At 40.2% G+C, this 26,397-nt stretch overlaps 1 protein-coding gene across 8 annotated transcripts in view; it reads left to right on the top strand.

Annotated features, from left to right (window-relative positions):
- The window catches only part of ST7L (suppression of tumorigenicity 7 like), an 88,083-nt gene that overhangs the window by 3,857 nt on the left and 57,829 nt on the right, over positions 1-26,397 (top strand). For 4 of the 8 annotated variants that reach the window (XM_040998980.1, XM_040998984.1, XM_040998985.1 and 1 more), the window contains exons 3-6: positions 4,010-4,172; positions 8,629-8,683; positions 14,460-14,575; positions 22,291-22,369. In XM_040998980.1, coding sequence (XP_040854914.1) covers positions 4,010-4,172; positions 8,629-8,683; positions 14,460-14,575; positions 22,291-22,369 — 413 coding nt within the window. Of the gene's footprint in view, positions 1-4,009; positions 4,173-8,614; positions 8,684-14,459; positions 14,576-22,290; positions 22,370-26,397 lie in introns of all 8 variants that reach the window. The other 4 variants (XM_040998986.1, XM_040998983.1, XM_040998988.1 and 1 more) reach the window with 3 other exon arrangements.

The following is a 26,397-nucleotide window of genomic DNA, read 5'->3' as shown; positions in this document are numbered from 1 at the left end:
AATATCTATGTGCCCGTTAAAGCCTTCTGGTATTCTGCAATCAGGAGGAGTTGGGTATGAGTTAACAACTAAATGTCAAAGGGCCTAGGATGGTAACAAAGTGACTAATGAGGGCCATTTAGGAATTAAATTCCTTCTTTGCTTTGAGAACTGGGTAACTGGAAGGTACATGCCTCCTCCCTCCTCCCAAAAGGGACTGACACTAGTTACTTGACATTGTAGAGTTGTGACCTGTGTTACAAGATCTTCCCCTTTGCACATTTCAAGAGATCCAGAGTATGTAGATTTTGTGTAGAATTTGCCAATATTTTACTGTGTGCAATATTGGGCAGACTAAAATTTTTGGTATCTAGAATTCAGTCTGGTTTTTCCACGCCCTAATTTCCTCATATGTTAACAGGGAATAATAATAATGTCCACTTTTATAGGATTGTGAGAACTAAATGAGATAATGCATGTAAAAGCTTATAGTAATTATCTCAGGGTGAGCACTTAATGAATTTTGTCTATTATTCTGGTAAGTCCCAGAATAAATAAATCTGTTTAAGTTATTCTTTGACCAAGAAAGCATTTGAAATTTAAACATGTTTTCATAGCTTTGTGATCTTCATTAACATCCTTAGGATATAATGCTTCGCAGTGTACTCTTTGGAAAAAATGCCCTATAGATAAAAATCCTTGAAAGTATGATACAGTACATCAAAATTTTTGTTCTTTTTTCTCATCTCTAGGTGGTGCTATACAGCTATAGAAGAAATAATATTTGTATTAGATTTTTTTTTTAAGATAGGAACTACTACTAACATTGACCATTTTGTTAAAGTAAAATGTCATTAAAAAAGGGATTTTTTTTTACTCTGGGTTTAGAAAGAAAAATTCTTGAAGCATTTAAGATAAAAATTACAAAGCTCACAATTGGTTGGTTTATAAAACACACCAGCAGCTAAGAATATTCTAGCATGTTTGCTCTATAGAATACCGAAGTGTAAATAAATAAAATAAACTACATTTAAACAGCTGATCTCATAAAACAAAACAAAACATTAGTTTTGGAGCCAGAAGATGTGATTTTGAGTTTGACTCTTCACTAACTAGTAACTTTAAGTAACTCACATAAATGATCTAAATATTAATTTTTCTTTTTCTTTTAGAGAGGGATAACTTCAATATAAGTATCTATCTAGATGCATACACAGACACAAATTGTTTCAGAAAATTCATGAAGATGAGTATCATGAAAAAAACTATACTTGGAAATTTTTTGCCATAAAGAAAACTTTTAATTCCATTTTCTATAACATTTTTGTTACCCTGTGTGTGTGTATATTTAGGATCATTTAGAATTTTTTTTTGTTACTCTTTAAAACAGGATATTAAAATTATAAAAATTGGGAAATTCAAGTGGTAGATGTTGTGTCACATTGCTGGTATTTTAGGAAGGTGCCAGTTTGTGTCCCCGCTGCTCTTCTTCAGATCCAGTTTCCTGCTAAAGACCTGGGAAGAACAGCAGAAGATGGTCCACATGTGTGTGCCTGCTATCCATGTGGGAGACACACATGAAGCTGCTGGCTTCAGCTTGGCCCAGCACTGGCCATAGTGGCCATCTAGGGAGTAAATCAGCAGGTGGCATCCCTGTTTCCTCTCTCACTGCCTCAGCACAACATCAGCACCTAGCCAATTCTTCGTTTTAAGATTGATTTTTCATTTATTTGGAAGGCAGAGTTACAGAGGAGGAGAAAGAGAGAGAGAAATTTTCCCTATGCTGGTTCATACCCCAAGTAGATGCAATGGCTATAAATAATAAGAGGAAATCATTAAAGTAGTTTTATAGTCAAAAGATAGAAAACTAGTTACTTAAAGTTCAAGTAAAGAATTTGAAACTGAAAGCTCATTCAGTAAATATTTGTGGAGAGCCTCTTATACATCCAGCATTGTTCTTGATATTAGGGATACTGTGGTAAGCAGACAGAAATGGTTCACTTTCCCAGGTGCATTAGCAGGGAGCTTAGCTGAAAGTGGAGGAGTCTGGAATCAAATCCTTGCTCATATAGGATGCTAGCATTGCAGCCTATGGCACAGTGCTCATCCCATCATACTTCTTGTGTGTTTTTTTTTAAGATTTATTTATTTTTATTACAAAGTCAGATATACAGAGAGGAGGAGAGACAGGAACATTTTCCATCTGATGGTTTCACTCCCCAAGTGGTCGCAGTGGCCAGAGCTGAGCCAATAGATGAGGGTATGGAGGCTCCAAGATGTTAGACCTGAAATGACTTACCTCCAGCACACAGCTAGTAAATGGCTGATCTGGTAGTCAAATGTGGCCATTCTGATCTTTGTGTAGCATTAAGTCAATGTGCCAGTTATTTTAAAATTCTTTTAATCATGCTGCAGTTAGAATAACATGACAAGGGCCTGGTGCAATGGCTTAGTGGGTGAATCCTCACCTTGCAAACACTGGGATTACATATGGACATGGTTCACATATTGGCTGCTCCCACTTCTCATCCAGATCCCTGCTTGTAGCCTGGTAAAGCAGTAAAGGATGACCAAAAAGTTTGGGACCATATCCCCTATGGGAGACTTGGAAGAAGCTCCTAGATCCTGGTTTTGGATAGGATCAACTCAGCCCCTGCCTTTGTGGCCATTAGGAAGTGAAACAGTGAGTGGAAGATCTTTCTGTCTCTGCTTCTTTCCAAAAATCAGATCTTTCTTCTCAATAAAAACGATAATAATAATTAAAAAAAAGACTAACATGGTGCTGTAATGTAATAGTTAAAATGTTTCCTATTGCTCTTAACAGTTGATTATAAATGCATAGTTTTGCCTGAGGTTATTGAAAGTTCATGATGGAATGAAAACAAATATAGTTCACTTTTATGTGTCATATGTTGTTCAGGAACTTTGTGTGTGTGTGTGTGTGTGTCTGTTTAACACTTTATTTATTTTGAAGACAGTTACAGAGAAAGAAAAAGAGGGAGAGACAGAGATCTTCCTCCACTGGTTCATTCCCAGGTGGTTGTAACAGCCAGATCTGAGCTGGTCTGAAGCCAGGATCCACTGCCACCTCCAGATTTCCCATGGGTTACAGGGACCTGAGCAGTTGGGCCATCCTCCACTGTTTTCCCAGGAACTTTAGCAAGGACCTAGATCAGAAGGAGAGCAGCTGGGACTCAAACTAGTGTCCGTATGGAATCCTTGTACCGCCTATGGCAGATTTATCTGCCAAGCTGCAATGCCAGCTCCAGAATCTTTTTTTTAAATATATTTATTTTATTTAAAAAAAATTTTTAGATGATGTTCATTAACATAGTCAATCAGGGTGGGAAGGATCAAGGGTTAGGGAAAGGTGGGTGTGATCATTGTTTCTTAATTTTCTGTTTCTTTTTGCTGTTTCTGGGGGAGGATAAGGGGAGAAGCCATACCCCTCCCAAACACCCTAGTATTCATGGATGGGGAATGGCCAGTGTCAGCCCAGGGTTCCAATGCGGCATATACTTCAAGGCTTCTGCCCAGGTGGTTTTGATAGTTTTGAAACGCTGTTGATCTTGCTGACCCAAGGATGAGGAAACCCTTTTGACATAATTGACCTTAGTCTCCATCCACCCAGATATTTGCTATCATTGCTTGGCTGGGGTAGTTGTCCAATTTGTTTTGCCCTGTTGGCATGGTACAGATGTCCTGTACCATGTGGATCTGGCCCAGCTGTCCAGTACTTCATCTTTTCCACTGAGGAGGATCAGTTCTTGTAGGTTGGCCCAAGGAGCTGAGCTAGATGACCTCGGCCCTGCTGGAATTCCTACCTCTGAGGCTCATTGACCCAGCATCTGCCATGTAGGCAAACCCCTACATGCTAGACCCCTGCGTGCTAGACCCCAGACTCTTATGTTTATTTTTTGGCAAATGTATTTAAAAATAATAAGCATACGATTTGAGAGTGTTTTAGTTTAAATTTGTGTATTTTCTGCTCAATTCCATTTTAAGTGTATTTTTTTTCTGTTTGTCACAGATATTTGAATGGTGGTATTTCCATCAGCATGGCACATCTTTTATCGAGCAAGTGTCTGTAAGCCATTTGAGACCACTGATGGGAGGAGCAGACAGCAATATCTCAGAGCCAGTTTCTCTTTCCAGCAGCAGACAAAGTGTAACCAGCAGACAGAATTTGTCAGGTGACTATCTTTCTATGTTTTCAGAGCTGTATAATTAATTTTTTTAAAGATTTATTTATTTATTGGAAAGTTAGATATTCAGAGAGGAGGAGAGACAGAGAGGAAGATCTTCTGTCCAATGATTCACTCCCCAAGTGAGCGCAACGGCCAGTGCTGTGCCGCTCCAAAGCCAGGAGCCAGAAACCCCTCCTCCAGGTCTCCCACGCGGGTGCAGGGTCCCAAGGCCTTGGGCCATCCTCTGCTGCTTTCCCAGGCCACAAGCAGGGAGCTAAGTGGGAAGTGGAACTGCCGGGATTAGAACTGTCGCCCATATGGGATCCTGGCGCGTTCAAGGCGAGGATTTAGCTGCTAGGCCTCTGTGGTGGGCCCCATTTTTTTTTTTTTAAAGCGTTTTTGTTTTTTTAAGATTTATTTTTTATTGGAAAGTCAGGTATACATAGAGAAGAGACAGAAAGGAAGATCTTCCATCTGATGATTCACTTCCCAAGCAGCCGCAGCGGTCCAGGTACACTGGTATTTTGTTATAACTGTTCAAATAGGTTTTTATGTAAATATTAGTATCTATAGCTGGTTTGGAGAGTGGTGGTCATCGGTGACCTAGATCCTTTCTATTTTATTAGTCCCTGATCTCAAAATGCAAGTTTTAGTTGTAACCCAAGACAGTTGCTATGGATTCATCCTTCATACTTATATTCCAATTAGCAGCAAGGACAAAAGACTAGAAAAACATTCCTCTTCCTTACCCTACTTCACTGTAGGCCAAAACACTACCCTGAAATGTCACATATTGATTTGGTTTACTTCCCACTGGTCAGGCCTTTGTCAGATGGCCATTATAACCATAAGTGAAACTAAAATTATAATCGTACTCTCCATTCATTAACATAGTCAATCAGGGTGGGAAGGATCAAGGGTTAGGGAAAGGTGGGTGTGGTCATTGCTTCTCAATGCCCATCATATAATCAGGGGTCTTATTACTGATAAAGGAGTAATCTAGCAGCTTGAGTGCTAAAAGAGCAAAGGAGAAAATATACTTTTTATTTTCAGTCTACAAGTTCTTCAGAGAGGACATTAAAATCTCTGTTCTTTATATATGAATATTTCATCATCATCCTTTAATTACAGATACTTCCTGCATATGTACCAAATTACAGGAAGTTACTATTATTATTATTCTTTTTTATTGGAAAGCCAGATATACAGAGAGGAAAAGAGACTGAGAGGAAGATCTTCCATCTGATGATTCACTCCCCAAGTGGCCACAATGGCTGGAGCTGAGCCGATCTGAAGCCAGGAGCCTGGAACCTCCCCTGGGTCTCCCACTTGGGTGCAGGGTCCCAAAGCTTTTAGCTGTCCTCGACTGCTTTCCCAGGCTGCAAGCAGAGAGTTGGATGGGAAGCAGGGCTGCTGGGATTAGAACTGGTGCCCATAATGACTTTGGGCACTAGGCTACTGTGCCAGGCCCAATAAGTTAGTATTATTAATGACATATAATTAAGGAAGTAACATTTTTAAAGCCAAATAAAAACTATGTTTTTAGATTACTATTTTCATTTAGTAAAAGGCAATGATGATACATTAGTAATGCAAAGGAGTTCATGCTGTAAGATTCCTACAATGTCTCATTTGTTCTGTAATCCCAACCACCTAGATTACTGCTTGAGTGCAGTTGCTGGTGTTCTTAGATGTGGCCAAAGTTCCTGAGGACGTACCATTTAAGCAGAGTCCTGAACCATGACCAGAAATAGTGGGGGTAGGGTTGGCAACCATTCAGTAGCACAGGAAGGAATGAGACTTCTTTTTCCCTATCTCATTTCTCCCTGTTGATGAAAAAATTCTTTAATTCCCTGAGAACAGGATATATTAAGATGAATATGACATAAATCTGTCCTCCAGCTCAGAGTTTAGTATGTAAGTATTAACAATGTGGTGCATGTTGTGCTACGGCGGATTAAGCTCCCACGTGGGATGTCGCATCCCATATGGGAGTACTTAGGATGGAGTTCTGACCTTGCTCCCAATCTATCTTCCTTCCTGCTGGTACACGCTCGGGAGGCAGCCAATGATGGCTCAAGGATTGGGTCCCTGCCACCCACTCAGAAGACTCCAAGTGGGAGTTCATGGCCTCTAGGTCTGGCCTGCTTGACCTAGACTGTTCTGGGTATTTGGGGGAGTGAACCAGTGGATAAAAGTTTTTTCTCACGTTCATTCATTGTCTCTCTCTTTTTATGTATATATGTATGTATATGTATAAATATGTAGCATATTTCTGTTTCAAATTATGAAATTTAAGAATAGCAATAATACATTATATGATTTTATTCCTTATTTTAAGATTTAATATGCCATTTATAATTTGTGAAAATAACCTTAATATTCTGACTTGGTAGAGGATGTGGGTAAACAAATTGTCAGCTGGAGTGTGGTTAGGTAAGCGTATGTACAGGATTTCCTGGTGGCAGAATAGAGGGGAATGGTCATCTACTCTTGGAGGGAGGACAAGAACCGAAGACTTCACAAGGAATGGCTTGTTAGGTTTCAAAGGCAAGTCTATAGCTCTTTATTTAACTTTTCTGCTGAGTGGCTGCATTTCATTTGATAGTATTTACCCTGAATACAGTCATATATGGTAGGAAAACCCATTTAAATGTAGACCCCCCCCCCCAGCTCTTTAAATTCCAGAGCCATATTCCTAATCACATTTTTTGATGATATGGACTATCCTGGACTTACTATCCAAAGTGAAACTAATTATTTTCTTCTTCTAGTTCTTGTTCTGTGATTCTAAAATTTGTTAGTGGTACCCAGTTTCCATACTGGAAACTTTTGTTACAGTCTGGTCTATTTCCTCTTCCTTTTCCAGGTAATTAATCCTAAATTACACTGATTCTCTCTGAAAAATTATCTTGACTCCATCTTCTGTTCCTTTTTTCTTTCCAACATTAATGCCTCATATTTAGGCCCTTGACATCTCTATCCTATTTAAAAATTTTTATTTGTATTGCTTTATTTTTAATATTGTTTGCATAGTTGAGAGGGATGTACACCTTTACTTACCTGGGAGTGTGGTGGTCTGGTCTGTGGAAGATCCCAGAAGTTATTCCTCCCTGTCAACCGTGCCCTCAGCTGTTCCCACTCTGGTACATCCCCAGAGACCTCTCCCTGGGCAGTCTGCCTGGGGAATGGGGTGGCATGTCCCTTTCCTGTGTTCTACATCATCCCCACATATCTTTAAAAATAAATAAAATAGAATAGACAACTATGCTGGCACATGGATATAGTTAACACAAACTTGGCATTAACCAGACCCAGAATGCCTGCAAGCTATTGGCTGCTTTTCTCCCAACAGTCTAAGACATCTCTTTTCTAAACTATCACTGTAATATCCTAACCAATTTCCTTTCCTCTGTTGCTTCTCCTAGTCCCTCCCCTGCCCCCCCATACTTAATATACAATTTGGTGTCACTGCTTCATTTCTTAAAGTAGTAGCAGTTTTGTCCACAACTGCTTTTGAATCGTTAGCTCAGCCTTGCAGGATTGGGACAAGACAAGAGAGGTGCCTAGGGAGCAAACTTTAAGGACAGCTCTCAGTGTCCTGAAACTGGGTTCAAGTCAACACAGCCCAAAAGGCAAATAATGCTTTAAAAGTTATTATGAAAAGAGTTGTTACTTTGCAATTCCAGGAATCCTTTTGAGAACTGTTCTAGATAAAGATCTGTTATGTTATTTTTCTGCTTGTATACTTTTGATGTGTTGTTTTTCACCAAGGTTAAGATAGAAACTCCTTAGTGTCATACATAAACCCCTTCATTAATTTCCCATAGTCTATTTTCTAGCCTCCTTTATAGCTCTGCCTCCCACCCCTTATTCTCTACTTACCACGCTGTGTGGTTTTATGATATTGCCTTTGTAGTTCTCTTCAACTGGCAATCTTTTATTCCTCTTTTACAGTCATTCAGTGTCAGTTCAAATGTCACCTCTTTTCTAAAGCCTCCCCTGACTTCCCCACAGGAAAATTTATCACTTTATTTTTCTCTTGGAATGAAGCAAATTTCTACTACAGCACTTATTGCACAGTTTAGGCAGTTGTTTACATGGCCAACTTTCATGCTATATTTAATGCAATTAAGCAAGTCAGTTCCAGATGCTATGATAGGATCCAAGAACATAAAAATGAACTAAGTTTTAAGTGATCACATTTTAGAGGGGAAATTGAAAACCAAATAATTGCATCACAAGTCTTATAATTAAATTCTGCACTGAATGCTAAAGAGACGGAATTAATTCTATGCTTCTTGAAAGTGAGGTGATCCATGCTTTACCCACTATTGCACCATCCATGGTTAGCACTGTATCGAATATACAGAAGATTGACAATAAATGTTGATTAAACAAGGATCTGACTGTATTTAATTAAACTGTCTCATCTCTGCTTTTTTTCCCCATTGTTTTTCAGAATGTAAAGTGTGGAGAAACCCTCTAAACCTTTTCAGAGGAGCAGAATATAGGAGGTATTATATTTTGCTTTCAGTATAAATGTGGTAATGTTCTTAGAGTATAAGTATTATGGAGTTAAGCATTTTTTCCTATTTAAATATTTATGTTTATTTATTTATTTTAATTGGAAAGATTTACAGAGAGAAGGAGAAACAGAGGGAAAGATTGTCTGTGCACTGATTCACTCTCCAAGTGGTTGCAACAGCCAGAGCTGAGCCCATCCGAAACCAGGAGCTAGGAGCTTCTTCTGGGTCTCCCACATGGGTTCAGAGTCCAAAGGCTTTGGGCCATTCTCAACTACTTTCCTAGGCTACAAGCAGGGAGCTGGATGGGAAGCAGAGAAGCCTGGACACAAACTGGCACTCATGTGGGATCCCAGCAAGTGCAAGCAAGGCGAAGACTTTAGCTACTAGGACTTTAGGTACTAGGTTATTGTGCTTGGCCTTTGATACTATGGTTAAGATGCTGTTTGTTGGAGACAGTGTTTGGTATAGCAAGTTAAGTTACTTCCTACAACATTGCTGATATGTTTGAGCACTGCTACTCTGCCCCCAGCCCAGCTCCTTGATAACATGTCTGGGAAAGCAGAAAATGGGCAGAGTACTTGGTCCTCTGCCACTCACCTGGGATACCAAGATGGAGTGTTAGATTCCTGGCTTCAGCCCTGCTAATCCCAGCCATAGCAGCCATTTGGAGAATGAAACCGGAAATGGAAAATTTCTCTTCTGTCACTCTGTCGTTGAAGCAACTAAATCTTTAAGAGAAAATAGATGCCACTTGGTATGTTTCCATTACATGATGAAGTGCCTGAATTGAAACCTGGAATAGCTTCTGATTCCAGCTTCACACTTATGCACACTGACTGAGGCAGAAAGTAATGGGTCAAGTAGTTGTGTCCTAACAACACATGTGAGAGACCTGGATTGAGTTCCAGGCTCCTGGCTCCTGAGCCAGCTCTGGCTGTTGTAAGCATTCACAAAGTGAACCAGTGAATAGATCTTTCTGTCTTTGCATGTCTGAATTGTTGACTGCTTTTGAATTCAAAAAACAAAAGGCATATAGGCTATTAGTAATATGCTGGGACCTGCTCCAAGTTTTAGAAAATGTTAGAGAGACTTTTTTTTTTTTAATATATGACAGCCTTGTTGTTGGTGATTCTGACATATATCTCAAGACTTAATCGAATATATTTTGTGTTTGCTTTTACAAGAATGAAAAGCATTGTTTGAAATCATGTTTATGATATATAACAAATATTAATTAGCTCCCTGCCTTAGTTAAAAAGCTCTCTTCAAAGAATATGTGTGGTTCAGAAAAAATGACAGATATCAGCATATTCCTATGTATGTCGTATCCAATTTCAGCATTATTTGATGAATCAGTAAAAAATATCTGAATGTGAATGTGGATTTTTTTTTGGTGACTTAAGTACAGAGTATAGTACTTATTTGTTGATTTTATATTGCAATCTTCTGCCTATACAACTGTGTGCATTTCTCTTCCAGCTTTTATTCTAAATGAAAAAAAAATATTTTGAAGCTTACAGCCAGATATTTCACTTTCATTTTGTGGAACACAGTATTTTACCTGGAGGTAGATTGAGCATTTAATTTATTGAACAAGAAGCATGTGTCTGCTGTGTTTGAGTGTGGGCACTATGCAAAATGTGAAAATACCAAAATGATACAGCAATAACCTCTGTACTTGAGGAGTTGGCAATATAAGATATTGTGGTACTCTGGGAAGAAAAATTAGGCTCTTGTAAGAGAGGTGTTATTAGTTTATATTGAGATCCTGTAAGAAAAAAAAAAGGCGGGGGAGGGGCAGAGAAGCAGTGCCTGACTCCTGGCTTCAATTGGACTAAGCTTTGGCTGTTGCAGCTACCTGGAGAGTGGACTAGCAGATGGAAGATCTTCCTGTCTCTCCTTTGTGTAAATCTACCTTTCCAATAAAAATAAACCTTTAAAAAAAAAGGTTCTTAAACATTACCTTATGAAGATCTTAAAATTTTCTTAGCATCGGGAGTGCTTATACTGCTTTTGAGTACTTGGTTTGTCTCCATGTGAAAGTCTAAATCGAGTTTATAACTGTATTGGTGTTTGAATTCTTGAAGCCAAAACCAGTGTTGTGGAACAGGAGATTAAACTCCCAAATGGCATGCCAGTATTACTTATCAGAGTACCGTATTAAGAATCCCAGTTGCTGGGCCCGGCGCGTGGCACCAGTGGTTAAAGGTCCTCACCTTGCACGCCCGGGATCCCATATGGGCGCCGGTTCTAATCCCGGCAGCCCCGCTTCCCTTCCAGCTTCCTGCCTGTGGCCCGGGAAAGCAGTCGAGGACGGCCCAAAGCCTTGGGAACCTGCACCCGCGTGGGAGACCCTGAAGAGGCTCCTGGCTTTGGACCGGCATAGTATCGGCCCGTTGCGCTCACTTGGGGAGTGAATCATCGGACGGAGGATCTTCCTCTCTGTCTCTCCTCTCTGTATATCCGCCTTTCCAATAAAAAAATAATAAAAAAATAAATCTTTAAAAAAAAAGAATCCCAGTTGCTCCTCTTCCAATGTAGCTTCCAGTCCTATATCTGGGAATGCATGGATGATGAACCAAGGGCTTGGGCTCCTGCTAGTCATTTGGAGACCTGGTTGAATTCTTCGCTCCTAGCTTCTGCCTGGCACAGACCTAGGCATTGGAATTGTTATGGGAGTAAACCTGTGGATGTCTGTCTTTCTCTCTCTCTCCACCTTTCTTCCCTCTCTCTGTCACTCTGCCTTTAAAACAAAACAAAGCAAAAAAAAAAAAAAAAAGAAACACAGGCCTGGTGTGGTGGCCTAGCAACTAGAGGCCTCACCTTGAGGGTGCTGGTTCTAATCCCGGCAGCCCCACTTCCCATCTGGCTCCCTACTTGTGGCCTGGGAAAGCAGTCAAGGACAGCATCAAGCCTTAGGATTCTGCACCTGTGTGGGAGACCTGGAGGAAGCTCCGGGCTCCTGGCTTTGGATCGATGCAGCACCAGCCATTGTGTTCACTTGGGGAGTGAATCAGTGAACTGAAGAACTTCCTGCCTTTCCTCTTGTCTGTATATCTGACTTTGCAAGAAAAAAATAAATCTAAAAAAAAAACCAAAAAAAAACCCACATCTTTTTAAAGAAAGCTTAAAGTCTTTACTGTAGCCATTGCCTAGCAGGTATATAGAACTCTTTTCTATATGTTTCATATGTTAGGTTAATTCTAGGCTTCATTTTGTGTCCTAATTCTTGTTTTTCCTTTACTGACATTTTAAAATTTTATTTATTTCCAGTTTAGGCTATGGATATCGTACTTTAAGAACTTTAAATTATAACATAGATTATTTTTATTTATAGACTGCACAGCAAATTAAAAAAAAGATTTCTTATTTTTTAATTGGAAATCAGACTTACAGGGAGGAGAGACTAAAGTTCTTCCATCTGCTGGTTCACTCCCCAAGTGAATGCAGCGACCAGAGCTGAGCATATACAAAACCAGGAGCCAGGGGCTTTTTCTGGGTATACCATACAACTCCTGACTCCTGACTTCAGATCAGCTCAGCTGCAGCCATTGCAGCAATTTGGGATGGAATCAATGGATGGAAAATCTTTCTCTATGTAAATCTGACTTTCCAATAAAAATAAATAAATCTTTAAAAAAAGAAGAAAGTAAAAATCATCTTTTCTCACTGCAAGTGATAACTGCTAATAATATTTCAGATTATTTCTAATCTGTTCTCTCTCTGTGTATATATAAACAAAACACCATGATGTACATATTGCTTTATAACTTACCTTTTTCTGCTATAATGTGATTTCTCATCACAGTCTTCACACATATGAATTCTTCAGAAACATTATTTGTAATGGCTGTACTGCATTCTACCTAGACCACCAATAAATTTCACTGTTAGTAAAAGTGGTTGCAATAGCCAGAGCTGAGCCAATTGAAAACAAGGAGCTAGGGGCTTCTTACAGGTGTCCCACATGGATGCAGGGTCCCCAGGCTGTTTGCCATCTTCTTCTGCTTTCCCAGGACACAAGCAGGGAGCTGGAAGGGAAGTGGAACAGCCAGGACATGAGCTGGTGTCCGTATGGGATGCTGGGGCATGCAAGGCGAGGATATAACCACTGAGCCATTGCACCAGGCCCTGTACTTTTACTTTTTAAAGATAATTGTGATATTATTAATAATATAGCTATCTAACAGGTATTTATTTAATTCAAATAGATTTATTCCTTCAAATCTATTTTTTTCTTTTTTTTTTTTTTTAATGGAACTAGTGTCTGTACCTGTCTTCTTAGGATTTATTTTTCTTTTTGTTTTAAAAGGCAGAATTACAGGGTTGGGATATAGATCTTCCATCCATTGGTTCATTCCCAAAAGGGCCACAACAGCTGGAGTTGGGCCAGGTCAAAGCCATTGAGTGCAGAATCATCTACTGTTGCTTTCCCAAGTGCATTATCAGGGAGCTAGATTGAAAGTGGAGCAGCTTGTACTTGAACCACTGCCCATATAGAATGGTGGGATTATAGGCCACAGCTTAACTTGTTATATCACAGCACCAGCCCCTCAGATCCATTTTCTTTATTTTTTAAAGATTTATTTTATTTTCATTACTAAGTCAGATATACAGAAAGGAGGAGAGACAGAGAGGAAGATCTTCCATCCAATGATTCACTCCTCAAGTGAGCGCAATGGCCAGTGCTGTGCAGATCCAAAACCAGGAGTTTCTTCCAGGTCTCCCATGCGAGTGCAGGGTTCCAAGGCTTGGTGTTGTCCTCAACTGCTTTCCCAAGTCACAAGTAGGGAGCTGGATGGGAAGTGGAGCTGCCGGGATTAGAACCGGCATCCATATGGGATCCCGGTACATTCAAGGCGAGGACTTTAGCTGTTAGGCCACGCTGCCGGGCCCCATTTTCAAAGTAGCATTCATTGGTGGTATTTTTTTTGAAAGATTTATTATTTTATTGGAATGGCAGATTTACAGAGAGAAGGATAGTCACAACGGTCTTCTATCTTCCGGTTCACTCCCCAAGTGGCTCCAAGAGCTGAGCCAGTCAGAAGCTAGGAGCCAGGAGCTTCTTCCAGGTCTCCTGCATGGGTGCAGGGTCCCAAGGGTTTGGGCCATCCTCTGCTGCTTTTCCAGGCCATAAGCAGGGAGCTAAATGGCACATGGAGCAGCCAAGACATCGGCTGGTACCCATATGGGATCCTAGCGCATTGAAGCCAAGGATTTAGCCACTGAGTCATCATGCCAGGCCTTATTGCTTATTTTTTGATGTTTTAATATCTTAGTAGTTTAGTTTGTCTCTTTCTCCTTCTATTTATTTATTTATTTAAAAAGCAGGCAACAGAGAGGAGAGACAAAGGCTCTTCCAACTGCTAATTCATTGCTCAAATGACTACAAAAGCCTGGTCTACGCCAGGCCAATGCCAGCGATCGGGAGCTCCGTCCTGGCCTCCTACCTTGGTAGCTAGGCTCCCTGGTACTGGGGCTGTCCTCTGGTGGCTTCCTGGACACAAGAGCAGGGAGCAGGACCAGAAGCGGAGTGACCCACACTGGCGCTCTGATATGGGTTACCAGCATTATGTAGTGGTGGCCTACTGATTGTTTCATAGTATTGGTTTCTAAGTTACAAATTTTGTTATATTTTTTATAATAAACTTGAAAAAAAACCAAACAGAATTCTTGGCAGTGCATTTTAGGAATCTAAATAGTGTGTTGTAGTAGACTGATGGGCTCACGTCCAATTTGAGTTTTTTCTTGTGTTCTGGTAAAGATACACGTGGGTGACTGGGAAAGAGCCACTTACGTACTATGACATGAACTTGTCAGCTCAGGACCATCAGACCCTTTTCACCTGTGACACAGACAGTCTACGTCCTTCAGACACAGGTAGGTGTCATATCTGTTTGTGGAGATAAAAGTGATCATGAAAGTTCTGTCGAATTATTTATTATCAAGAGTTGTTTGGTTTGGAATTATTGATAAGAAATTTAGGTTAAATTAAAATTAGTATGGTTATAAACTACTTTATATACTTTCTTATTACCCTTACTTATAAAAGATTTAAACATTTTATGATTCTTGTTTAAAAAAACCTTTCAGATAAAAAAATCTACCTTTACAATAGCGTTTTCTGTTTTGAATTGGCAAATAAATACCTGCAGTTATATATAAAAAGAGTAGGACAATGTATATAAAGAAGAATCAGGGGTATTTTGCAATATGAGTGTTAGGTCATAGAAAAATCTTGTTTTGCTCTGTCTTCTCTTGAGACTCTGAAGTAATTGTTTACATAAAAATCTTGATGACAACTTTCCTTGTTTTTTTCATTTTCTTACCCTTTTTTTCTATCTGATGACTTACTTTCTATCCTTTGGTACCCAAATTAAAAGTCACATTTTCCAGGAAGATTGTTCTGGGATCTCCTATCAAATTCGACACTTTCTTCTTTGTACTTTTACAGTAGTTAGTACAAGCCTCTGTGAAGTAATTGTAGTTACTTATTCATCCACAAGTGTTTGTCAGCATTATGCATTGCTTTCATGCTGGTCTTCTCTAACAGAGTATGAAACTTGGAAGAAGAACAAGGATCGTGTTCTACCTTTGAATCTTTCTTGACATACTATTCATATTTGTATTTATTCTTTGAACTAAGTGTGAACCAATGGGTAGTCTAGGTGTTGAGTGTAGTAAGCAATTTCACTAATAATAGCTAATGTTATCTATGGCATTTTCTTTTTTTAAAGATTTATTTTTCTTGGAAATGCAGATCCAAAGACACGAGAGACAGAGAGAGATCCCCCAAATATGGGCCTACTCCCCAAATGGCCACATCAGTCAGAACTGAGCCAATCCAAAGCCAGTAGCCACGTGCTTCTTCCGAGTCTGTCATGCGGGTGTAGGGTCCCAAGGCGTTGTGCCATCCTCCTCCACTGCCCTTCCAGACCATCAGCAGATAGCTGGATGGGAAGTGGAGCAGCCAGGACATGAACTGGCTTGCATATGTGATCCCAGTGCTTGTGAGGCAAGAATTAGCCACTAGACCATCATGCCAGGCCCCATATTTAGCTTTTTAAACTTGGCATATGTCCTAAATATAACATGACTAAATGGGTCTTCATTGGCAGTCCTTTCAGTCAAATAAAGACTTCATTTCCTTTTTCTTTTTAAAAGGTTTATTTTATTATTGAAAGACAGAGTTCCAGTATATGTGTTTGTGGGGGTTGAGTAAGGCATCACCTAGAAGGGGAGGGAAAGAACATCTGTGATTCACACCCCAAATGGCCAAAGCAGCAAGGGCTGAGTGAGTTCAAAGCCAGGAGCCTGGAATTCTGTCCAGTCCACTTGGGTGCAGAGGCTCAAGCACTTGGACCATCTGCAACTGTTTGCCCAGGTGTATTACCAGGGAGTTGAATGAGAATAGATCAGCCAGCACTTGAGCTGGCACCCATATGGGATGCAGCATGGCAGGAAGATCTTTTTTTCTGTCTCTCCTTCTTTCTGCAAATCTGATCATCTTCCCAATAAAAATAAATAAATCTTTAAAAATGATATAAAAGCAGAACAGTTGGGCAAAATGATTACATCCTTTAAAACATTTTAATCTGGGGAGTATGGTGGCATTGCAAGCTAATCATCCACCTGCTAGTGCTGGCATACTATATAGACATTGTTTTGAGTCCCAGCCGCTCCACTGCTGGTCCAGCTCCCTGCTAATGTGTCTGGAAAAGCAGCAGAGGATGATCTAACTCCTTGGGCCCATGCATCCGTGTAGGAGACTAGGAAAAAGCTCCTGGCTCCCAGTTTGGGATCAGCTCAGCTCTGGCCATTGTGGCTAGTGAACCAGCAGATGAAGACCCTCTTCTCTAGTTTCCTCTTCCAGCTCTATCTCTTAAAATTTGCTTTTTAAGCAAAAATAAATAAATCTAATGAAGATATTTTTATGTATAACCCCAAACTTCTCTTGATAAGTCTGTTTTAATTTGTATTCTTTCAATCTAAGAGACTTTCTTCTTGGTGTAAGGTTAAGATGCAGGCGCAGGGCCTGGGTTCCATAGCTTCTCCTCTGCCTTCAGCTGCACTCGTGTGGACTTGGTAGGCAGCAATGATGGCTCATGTCAGTGAGCCACTACATATGAGACTTCAACTGCATTCCTGACTGCACAGTATTGCAGGCGTTTGGGGAATGAATTACTAGATGTAATTTCCGTCTTTATCTGCCTCTTTAATAACTTTGCAGAGAAAGAATAAGAAATAGAAATGCACATTATAGGGTGCCATGGTGAAGGGATGCTCCTGAATGCAAGCTAAATTGTCCCTTTGGCACCTGGAGAGGTTTACACTCTGACACAAGCATTTCTTTTGTGAAATGAAAGGGTGCATATAAGAGAAAGAAGAGATATGGGGGATTTTGGCTGGTTAGGGGAGAGAACAGTAGTGTGACTGATAAATCAAGCAGAGGAGCATTTGTCAGATAGTTATAGGAATGTCCTAAAAGTTGAAGCCTTAGGGGCTAATACCATGCTGTGATAGACTAAGCCTATGTCTGCAGTGCCAGTATCCCTAAGCAGTTCAGGTTAATGTCCTGCTGCTTCACCTCCAATCCAGCTCCTTGCTTATGGCCTGGGAAAGCAGCAGAGAATGGCTCAAGCTGTGTCCTCAAGCAGCTGCTGGCTCTTGGCTTCACATCTGTAAGTTCTGACCACTTGAGTATTGAAGCAGCAGACTTGTCCAGCAATTCCTTTCAAACAAAAAAGTTAAAATAAGGGCCTGGAGTGGTAGCCTAGTGGCTAAAGTCCTCACCTTTTATGCACCAGGTTACCATATGGGCACTGGTTCTAATCTAAGCAGCGCTGCTTCCCATCCAGCTCTTGGCTTGTGGCCTGGGAAAGCAGTCTAGTACAGCCCAAGGCGTTGATACCCTGCTCTCGCCTGGGAGATCCAGAAGAGGCTCCAGAATCCTGGCTTCAGATCAGCACAGCTCCGGCCATTGTAGCCACTTGGAGAGTAAATCAGCAGATGGAAGATCTTCCTCTCTGTCTCTTATCTCTCTATATTTGACTTTCCAATAAAAATAAATTTTTTAAAAACAATCTTGGTCCTGGTGCAATAGCTTAGTGTCTAAAGTCCTTGCCTTGCACACACCAGGATCCCGTGTGAGCGCCAGTTCTAATCCTGGCAGACCCACTTCCCATCCAGCTCCCTGCTTGTGCCCTGGGAAAGCAGTAGAGGATGGGCCAAATCCTTGGGCTCCTGCACCCATGTAGGAGACTCAGAAGAGGCTCCTGGTTTCGGATTGGCGCAGCTCCCACTGATGCAGCCACTTGGGGAGTGAAGCAAGGGACAGAGGATGTTCCTCTCTGTCTTTCCTCCTGTATGTATATCTGACTTTGCAATAAAAATAAATAAATCTTTCAAAAAAAATATACTCTTGTGATGATAGCATTTCTGCACAAAAAATGCTAGTGAATTGAGATTTAAAGAAAAAAAATCTTAAAACAAAAATGGAGGAAAACCTTCTGCATTCACCTGTTTCCTTTGCCGAGGCTAGGGGGTGGAGTTGAAGCTTTAGAAACTGATTCTGTTAAGACAATGCATACCATTTTAGTCTGGGAGAATTCCATGTACATCTAGATGTTTCCATAATCCTTGTTAATGCCTAAACTCAAGGATAGTTTATTTTGAAATTCAGAGAGGGACTTTTGGTTCTATATTGGTCGTGTTAGTGATTCACATGAGGGTAATGACTTACATCAATAGCTCTGCATTCAGAAGAAACAAATGGAGGCAGGTATTCAGCTTAGTGCTGAGGACGCTGGATAAGAGGCACCAGTCTCACCTTGCATGCCTGTGTTGAGAACCTGGCCCTGCGCTCCTGCTTTCTGTTCATGCAAACCCTAGGAGATAGCAGTGATGGCTCAGGAAAATGGGTCCGTGTCGCCTGTGTGGGAGCCAGATTGAGTTTCCTGGCGTCTGGCTATATTCTTGGCCAGCTCTATCATTTGTAGACATCTGGGGAATGAACCAGGCAATGAACCTTGCCTTTTCTTTCTCTACCTCTCAATTTTTTTTTTTTTTACAAAAGACAGATGTGTAGATATGTGTGATATGACAAATTTCCTTTAACATTTTGTCATCAGTAATGACTGAATTAGCTGGTTTTCTTCTGACATTATTAATTTGATCATCCTGAATGGATACCAAATATTCCCTCAAAGGCCAGTCACCAGTATTTTGTTTTATTTGTTTTGGTTTTCAGAATTTAAAAATTGGGCAGTTTTACATTAAAATCTAGATTTACAGGTTTGAAAGTTGGAAAATATGAAAAAACTGAACCTGCATTTCCACTTGGCAAAAGTTGAGTTGTGGCTTCCCATTTCAGGTGGTGCATGTGCTTCCTGCCTGCCCTTTGTGGTCATTTACATTTGTGACCCCTGATCTTAGGATGACTATTGGTCTCTTGTGCTTGCTAACATATTATTTAATTTGAGAAATGGATAAGTTTGAGTTAATTACCAACTGCTTGTATTGATTATTTTTAATCCCATGAGTAGCTCTTTCTAGAGAGCAGTTGACTGCTAAGCAAGCATTATGTGTGTTTTAGAATAAAATGCAGATTTTTTCTCCTGTGTTCTCCCCTTTCCCTTAGGCTTAGGGCTGTCTTGGTTGTGAATAATATTTGAAGGTTGAATAGAACATTCAAAAGAATAAAATAAAAAAGGTACTTACATATGGGTTAGATGATCTCATCACAACTTTTTAAAAGTACAGTAAAATGATGTATATTTCCAAATGCTTCTGATTAGAAAGGATTGGGACAGATGTTGGGCACAGAGACTAAGATGCTGCTTAGAACACCTGCACTTCACAGGAGTACTCCAGTTCCAGCCCGGGGTTGGCTTCTGATCCAGTCTCATGATGGGGCACACAATGGGAGGCTGTAGATAATGGCTCAACTGCTGGGATCCTTGCCATGCATGCTGGATGCTCAGAATGAGTTGCAGGCTTGTGACTTCAGCCTGGTCCAACTTCTGATTTTTTGAGTGTTTGGGGAATGAATGAGCAAGTGTGAGTGCACTTATCCCCTCTCTTCTCCCTAACTTTCAAATAAAAATAATCATAATGAGATGAAGGAAGAGTAGAAAGAGGCAGAAAGAAAGAAAGATAGAAGAGAGATGTATGTTGTTTTTGCATCCCTTACAGGAAATTCTTAAGACCAGAAATTATGATGATTTAAAGAAATGTTTTTGCAGTATTTACATATACATGTATATAGTACAGTATCTTGAGAATGGGACTCAGGTCTAAAAACAAAACTCATTTGTGTAATATAAATGTGTGTGTGTGTGTGTGTGTGTGTGTGTAGACACACACCTTATTCAGATAGCCTAAATATAATTTTATATAGCATTTTCGGGATGCCTATGTTTTGACTGTGACTTATCACATGAGATCAGATATGGAATCTTCCACTGTGGCATCATGTTGGTGCTCAAGAGTTATTCAGATTTAGAAGCAATTTGAGTTTCTGAGTTTGAGTTTTAGGGATACTTATAACACGGTTGTAAGAACATAGAGAAAGTCTCTTAGATTGAAAGAATACAAATTAAAACGGACTTATCAAGAGAAGTTTGGGGTTATACATAAAAAATATCTTCATTAGATTTATTTATTTTTGCTTAAAAAGCAAATTTTAAGAGATAGAGCTGGAAGAGGAAACTAGAGAAGAGGGTCTTCATCTGCTGGTTCACTAGCCACAATGGCCAGAGCTGAGCTGATCCCAAACTGGGAGCCAGGAGCTTTTTCCTAGTCTCCTACACGGATGCATGGGCCCAAGGAGTTAGATCATCCTCTGCTGCTTTTCCAGACACATTAGCAGGGAGCTGGACCAGCAGTGGAGCGGCTGGGACTCAAAACAATGTCTATATAGTATGCCAGCACTAGCAGGTGGAAGATTAGCTTGCAATGCCACCATACTCCCCAGATTAAAATGTTTTAAAGGATGTAATCATTTTGCCCAACTGTTCTGCTTTTAGAAATAAAATCTTTGTTCAGATACGTGTAGACACTAAAAAATTACTAACATGTTTTCTGCCAAAAAAAAAAAACTTGGTGTAACTTAATTGACTATCAAAGGGAATTGGATAAATTATGATCTATATGTTCTTTATAAACTGGAATGGTAAATGATCATGTAAAAATTTCATGCTAAAATTTGTCTTGTAAATAAGTATCATATAATTCATAGGAGAGAACCACTCCATCAAAAATTCCAAGTCCACTGTATTTTTGTGTGATAGCTTGGCTTTTCAGCAAGTTGATGCTCTTTACCTGTGCAGTATCAGCTGAGTGCTGAGTTGCATCAGCTTGTCAAGCTCAGGAAGCACTAGCTGTCAGCTAGCTGGTGACATGTTTGATATGAGAAATGTATTTTTGTTACACAAGTGGAATATATTGTCTCCTTTTCTTAGCCAAGACTAATATTTTGTTTCCAAAGGAAAACTCAAACATTTTCCACATTATTCTTTCTGGACAGTTATGGGGTTCGTTCCAAGAGCAACACTCATATTCTTTAGTATTCTTATCAATCTTGAAGCTGGCCGGATAGCTTCATGAATCAACCTTATTTGTTTGTTTGCTCAAGTTTTAGAAACTTTGCTTAGTATGAAATCTTCATTTCACCACAGTAAATGCTAGCAAAGCTGTTATTGCTATTCCAGAGAAGCTCTAACTCAGGCTTTTGTTGAATCTTGAATGAGGCTGACATTTTCCAGAGATGTACCATATTTTAAATTGATTCTCCTTTTTCTTCCTTTTTATACAAAATATGAATCCAAACATTTTTTTTCTAGAATGAATTCTTGGTTAAACAAGACTTTGTTTTTTAAATTTATAAATTTTAGCAGGTCCATAGAATCTTTTCAAAGTAATAAAAGTATAACTGTAGTGCTTCATATTGGTCACAATATGATGTTATTCATACTCAATTTTTTTTGAAGATTTGTATATCTACTTGAAAGGCAGAGTGGCAGAGAATGGCATAGACCTAGAGATAGACTTTCCATCTGCTGGGTTCACTCTCCACATCGCTCAATAACTGGATCAGTCAGGCAAAGCTGGGAGCTAGGAGCTTTGTCCTGGTCTCCTGTGCGAGTGACAAGGATCGAAGTACATGAGCCATCATCTATTGCTTCTCAGACACATTAGCAGGAAGATGGATTGAAAGTGGAGTAGAGTTGGTGTGCCAATATGGAATGCTGGTATCCTAAAGTTCTGTGCCTTAATACCTGCCCCTTAAACTCAGTTTTGCTGTGATATTAGATATATAAATGTTCGTGTCCGGTAACAATGTGACTAACCTTTTTAAGTACCTTATATGCTGTTATTCAAGTGTTTGGAACATGTATTTTTATATGCACAATTCCAAATTTGATGTAAATTTTTCATAAGGTTAATGTGAACTAATAACTCAATTTCTTATTTCACTTGTGTAAACCTGTTACTTAAAGCTTTGTTTATTCTCTTGGCTCATTCTTCATACGTTTGGCATAAGATTGCCCATGTGTGACCATATCCTCTACTTTCTGAAATGTTTTTTCCCGCAGTTATGCAGAAGGCATGGAGGGAAAGAAATCCCCCAGCTCGGATCAAAGCAGCCTATCAAGCTTTAGAACTAAACAATGAGTAAGTTTGAAGTATATGAAAAATAAGTTTCTTTTGAAGCAAATGCAAGCAGATGACTTTCTCTTTCCTTGTATCTGTTCCTGAGACAATTGTAGTCATTATCAGTCCTTCTCCTTGTTTTCGTACTAGAGGTAATATTCTGAAAACATGAACAAGTGCTTTTGAGTAGAGATTCTATTAGAAATACTTTTAAAAGTAGGGAATGCCAATGGAAAATATTGATAATACTTAATAGTGAAAAGAGCACTAAAATACATTTATTTTAATAATTGTTTTCATTCAAATTATTCATTTGAAGCATTTGCTTATCCCTAAGAACTTTATTGGGTAATTGTATTAAAGGCATGAAGAGGGGATTCAAAATAAAACAGCTTTGGCAATTTAAGGGCTTTTTAAAATGTTAGCATTTATTTTTTTATTCCAGTTTTATATTTTGAAAAAGCAATATCTAAAAGTAACAGATCAATAAATATTAATCTAATACATACTAAGTAGATGGCAAGAGTTAAAATACGATATCAGTTTAGATTAATCAAGGAATGCCTCCTAGATAGTGAATTTAAAGTTCACTAATAAATATCTTCTACCTCACCCCAATATAGTGTCCTAGTTAAGAATGCCATTCCAGAGCTGGTGCAATGGCTCAGTTAGCTAATCCCTCACCCCAAGTGACCATATCCCAAATGGTCTGCTGTTCATATCCTTGCTGCCCCACTCCCCATCCAGCTCCCTGCTTGTGGCCTCGGAAAGCAGTTGAGGATGGCCCAAAGCCTTGGAACCTTGCACCCACATGGGAGACCTGAAAGAAGCTCCTGGCTCCTGGCTTTGGATCAGCTCAGCTCTGGCCATTGCAGTCTTTTGGGGAGTGAGTCAGCAGATGGAAGATCTTTCTGTCTCTCCTTCACTCTGTATATCTGCCTTTCTAATAAAAATAAATCTTATTTTAAAATGTCAGTGTAGGGAACTCTAAAGTCAGTGAATAAACTGAAAAAAACTGTTGTAAACAGCCTTACTGAAATTTTGAAACTAGCTAAAAGTAATCTAGTGGATGAACTTTCATAAGAGTCGTGTTGTGTTTTAATTTACCATGGTCCCATCCTCAAGTCCTAGCTCAGCAGAACCGTGAAGCCAGCATTGTGTATTGTATAGCTTTTTAGTACCAGAGGAAGCAAAACAGATTATTCCAAAGAACAATGTTTGTTTATTTTGACCCATTTGATGGCTCCCTGAATAATCAGCTAAAAGATTTGCTCTTGGTTTTTTGCTAAATAAAAGCCATTTCAAGGTTGCCATTACTACTGTGGAGGGTATTTATTTGAACATTAAAGGCAAATGCATTAGTTCCTACTTGAGCAAGGGTTAACAGCTAGGGCAGAGGATAGACAAGACAAAAAAGTTATGAGGGAAAGCTGGGGAATGAGACACTTTGAAAAGCTCTTCCATATTCCTGGAAATATCAGAGACAGAAAACATGGCATTAACTAGACTTGTGCTTGGAAAAGCCCTGAAAAGGAGCTGAGTGCTCCTGGATGGCAAGCCTTCAGGTCCTACACAGTAGGAAGGAAAGGCTAAGACAGAGTTGTAGTCGGCTTGGCTGAAAATTGAAAGTGTGCCACAGCACACACACAGAATCCATCTAATAAAACTTCTGATTTTTGTGGAGGAGAGGCCATCTGAAGCTGAGCGCTTAGAACTCTAGCCATGTCTCCTGTGTGCCTGACAAGGACCCAAGTACTTGAGCCATCTCCTGCCGTGTCCCATAAGGTGCATTAAAAGGAACCTAGAATTTAGAGCAGATGGGATCTGAATCCATTCACTCTGAAATATGTTGTGGACATCCCTGGTGGCACCTTAGTGGCTGCTGCAAACACCTGTCCCCGTAGTTTCTAAATACACAAGTCTTGTGTTTCTTTGTTAAATTTCCTCTCCTCTCCTCTCCTCTCCTCTCCTCTCCTCTCCTCTCCTCTCCTCTCCTCTCCTCTCCTCTCCTCTCCTCTCCTCTCCTCTCCTTTCCTCTCCTCTCCTTTCTTTCTTCCCTCCCTCCCATCTATCCATCCATCCATCCATCCATCATCTCTCTCTTTCTTTTTTCCTTCCTTCCTAAAAAAAGGAGATTTATTTCTTTTTATTGGAAAGCCATATTTACAGAGAGAGAGACAGAAAGATCGTCTGTCCACTGGTTCACTCCCCATGTGACCACAACAGCCAGAGCTAAGCCAATCTGAGGTGAGGAGCCCGGAGCTTCTTCTGGGTCTCCCACACAAGTATAGGTTCCCAAGGCTTTGTGCCAACCTCTACTGCTTTCCCAGGCCATGGAAAGCAGGGAGCTGGAAGGAACTTGGAGTTTCCTGAACATGAACCGATGCACGTGTCGGTTATTGGTGGTTGCAAGATGAGGATTTAGCCACTAAGCCATTATGCCATGCCTGGTTAAATTTATTTCTAAATGTGTTGTCTAAATGTGTCTAAATGTGGTGTTACTGTAATGGCACCTAAACAAAACAAAACAAAACAAAAGATTGTTCAGGAGGCAGCACTTACACTGCTGGTTCATTCCCTAAATGACTGTAATGGCTGGGGGCAGGAACTTAATCCAGGTTTCTGATGTGTATCCCAGGGACCTAAGCTCTTCAGCCATGATCTGCTGCCTCCTGGGTTCTGGGCTGGCCAAAAACTAGAATCAGGAGCAGCAGCCATGGAATGATTGGATAGCCACACAAAATAACAAAAACAAAATGTAAAAATTGGGCCCTTCATACCATGTGTATCAATTCAAAATTAATGAAGGATGTAAACATAGGAGCTGAAATACAAAACTCTTAGAGGAAACATGGGGAAAATCTTTATGATATTGGGGTTTTTAAAAAAGATTTATTTATTTTTTATTACAAAGTCAGATATACAGAGAGGAGGACAGGCAGAGAGGAAGATCTTCCATCCAATGATTCACTCCCCAAGCAGCAGCAATGGCCAGAGCTGCTCTGGTTTGAAACCAGGAGCCAGGAGCTTCTTTCAGGTCTCCCACATGGGTGCAGAGTCCCAAGGCCTTGGGCCAGTCTCAACTGCTTTCCCAGGCCACAAGCAAGGAGCTGGATGGGAAGTGGAGCATCTAGGATATGAACTGGCACCCATATGGATCCCTGCATGTGCAAGGCAAAGACTTTAGCCACTAGGCTGCCACGCCAGGCCCTGATCTTGGATTTTGAAGTAATTTCTTAGATTTTACACTACAACTAAAAGCAACACAAAAATGAAATAAATTAGCCCATGAAAATTAAAATCTTTTGTGCATCAAAGAACATTAGTGAGGCTGTCACTGAGGCATAGTAGATAAAAGCACCACCTGTCACTCCAGCGCCATGTTGAGTCCCAGCTGCTCTACTTTCAGTCTAGCTCCCTGCTAATATGCATAAGAAAGCTGCAGAGGATGACTCAAGTGTTTGGGCCCCGGTACCCATGTGGGAGACTTGGAGGAAATTCTTTGCTCCTGGCTTCAGCCTACTCTAACCCTAACTAGTTGGCTTTGGGGGAGTGAACTGGTAGATAGAGGATATCCTCCTCTTTCTCTCTTTTTTTTTTCCTGTCTCTCTAATCCTGCCTTTCAAATAAACTTTCAAGCAATAGATAATAGATTTGTGTTGCTAGGGTTAGCTGAGTTGAGGGAGATGGTGAGTGATTGCCTAATTCAGAATGATGAAAATGTTCTCAAGTTACATAGTGGTGATGGTCAAAGAACTCTGTCAATATGCTAGAATTCCTTGACTTGGGTCCTGGCGCCGTGGCCTAGCAGCAGCTAAATTCCTTGCCTTGAATGCACCAGGATCCCATATGGACGCCAGTTCTAATACTGGCAGCCCCACTTCCCATCCAGCTCCCTGCTTGTGGCCTAGGAAAACAGTCAAGGATGGCCCAAGGCTTTGGGACCCTGCACCCATGTTGGAGACCTTGAAGAGGATCTGGGCTTCTGGCTTCAAATAGGCACAGCTCCAGCCGTTGTTGTCATTTGGGGAGTGAATCATCAGACGGAA

This window comes from Ochotona curzoniae, unplaced genomic scaffold, assembly GCF_017591425.1.
Source record: "Ochotona curzoniae isolate NIBS_2020 unplaced genomic scaffold, NIBS_Ocur_1.0 scaffold_1037, whole genome shotgun sequence".
Lineage (NCBI taxonomy): Eukaryota > Metazoa > Chordata > Mammalia > Lagomorpha > Ochotonidae > Ochotona > Ochotona curzoniae.
This window is presented reverse-complemented; position numbering and strand designations above follow the sequence as displayed.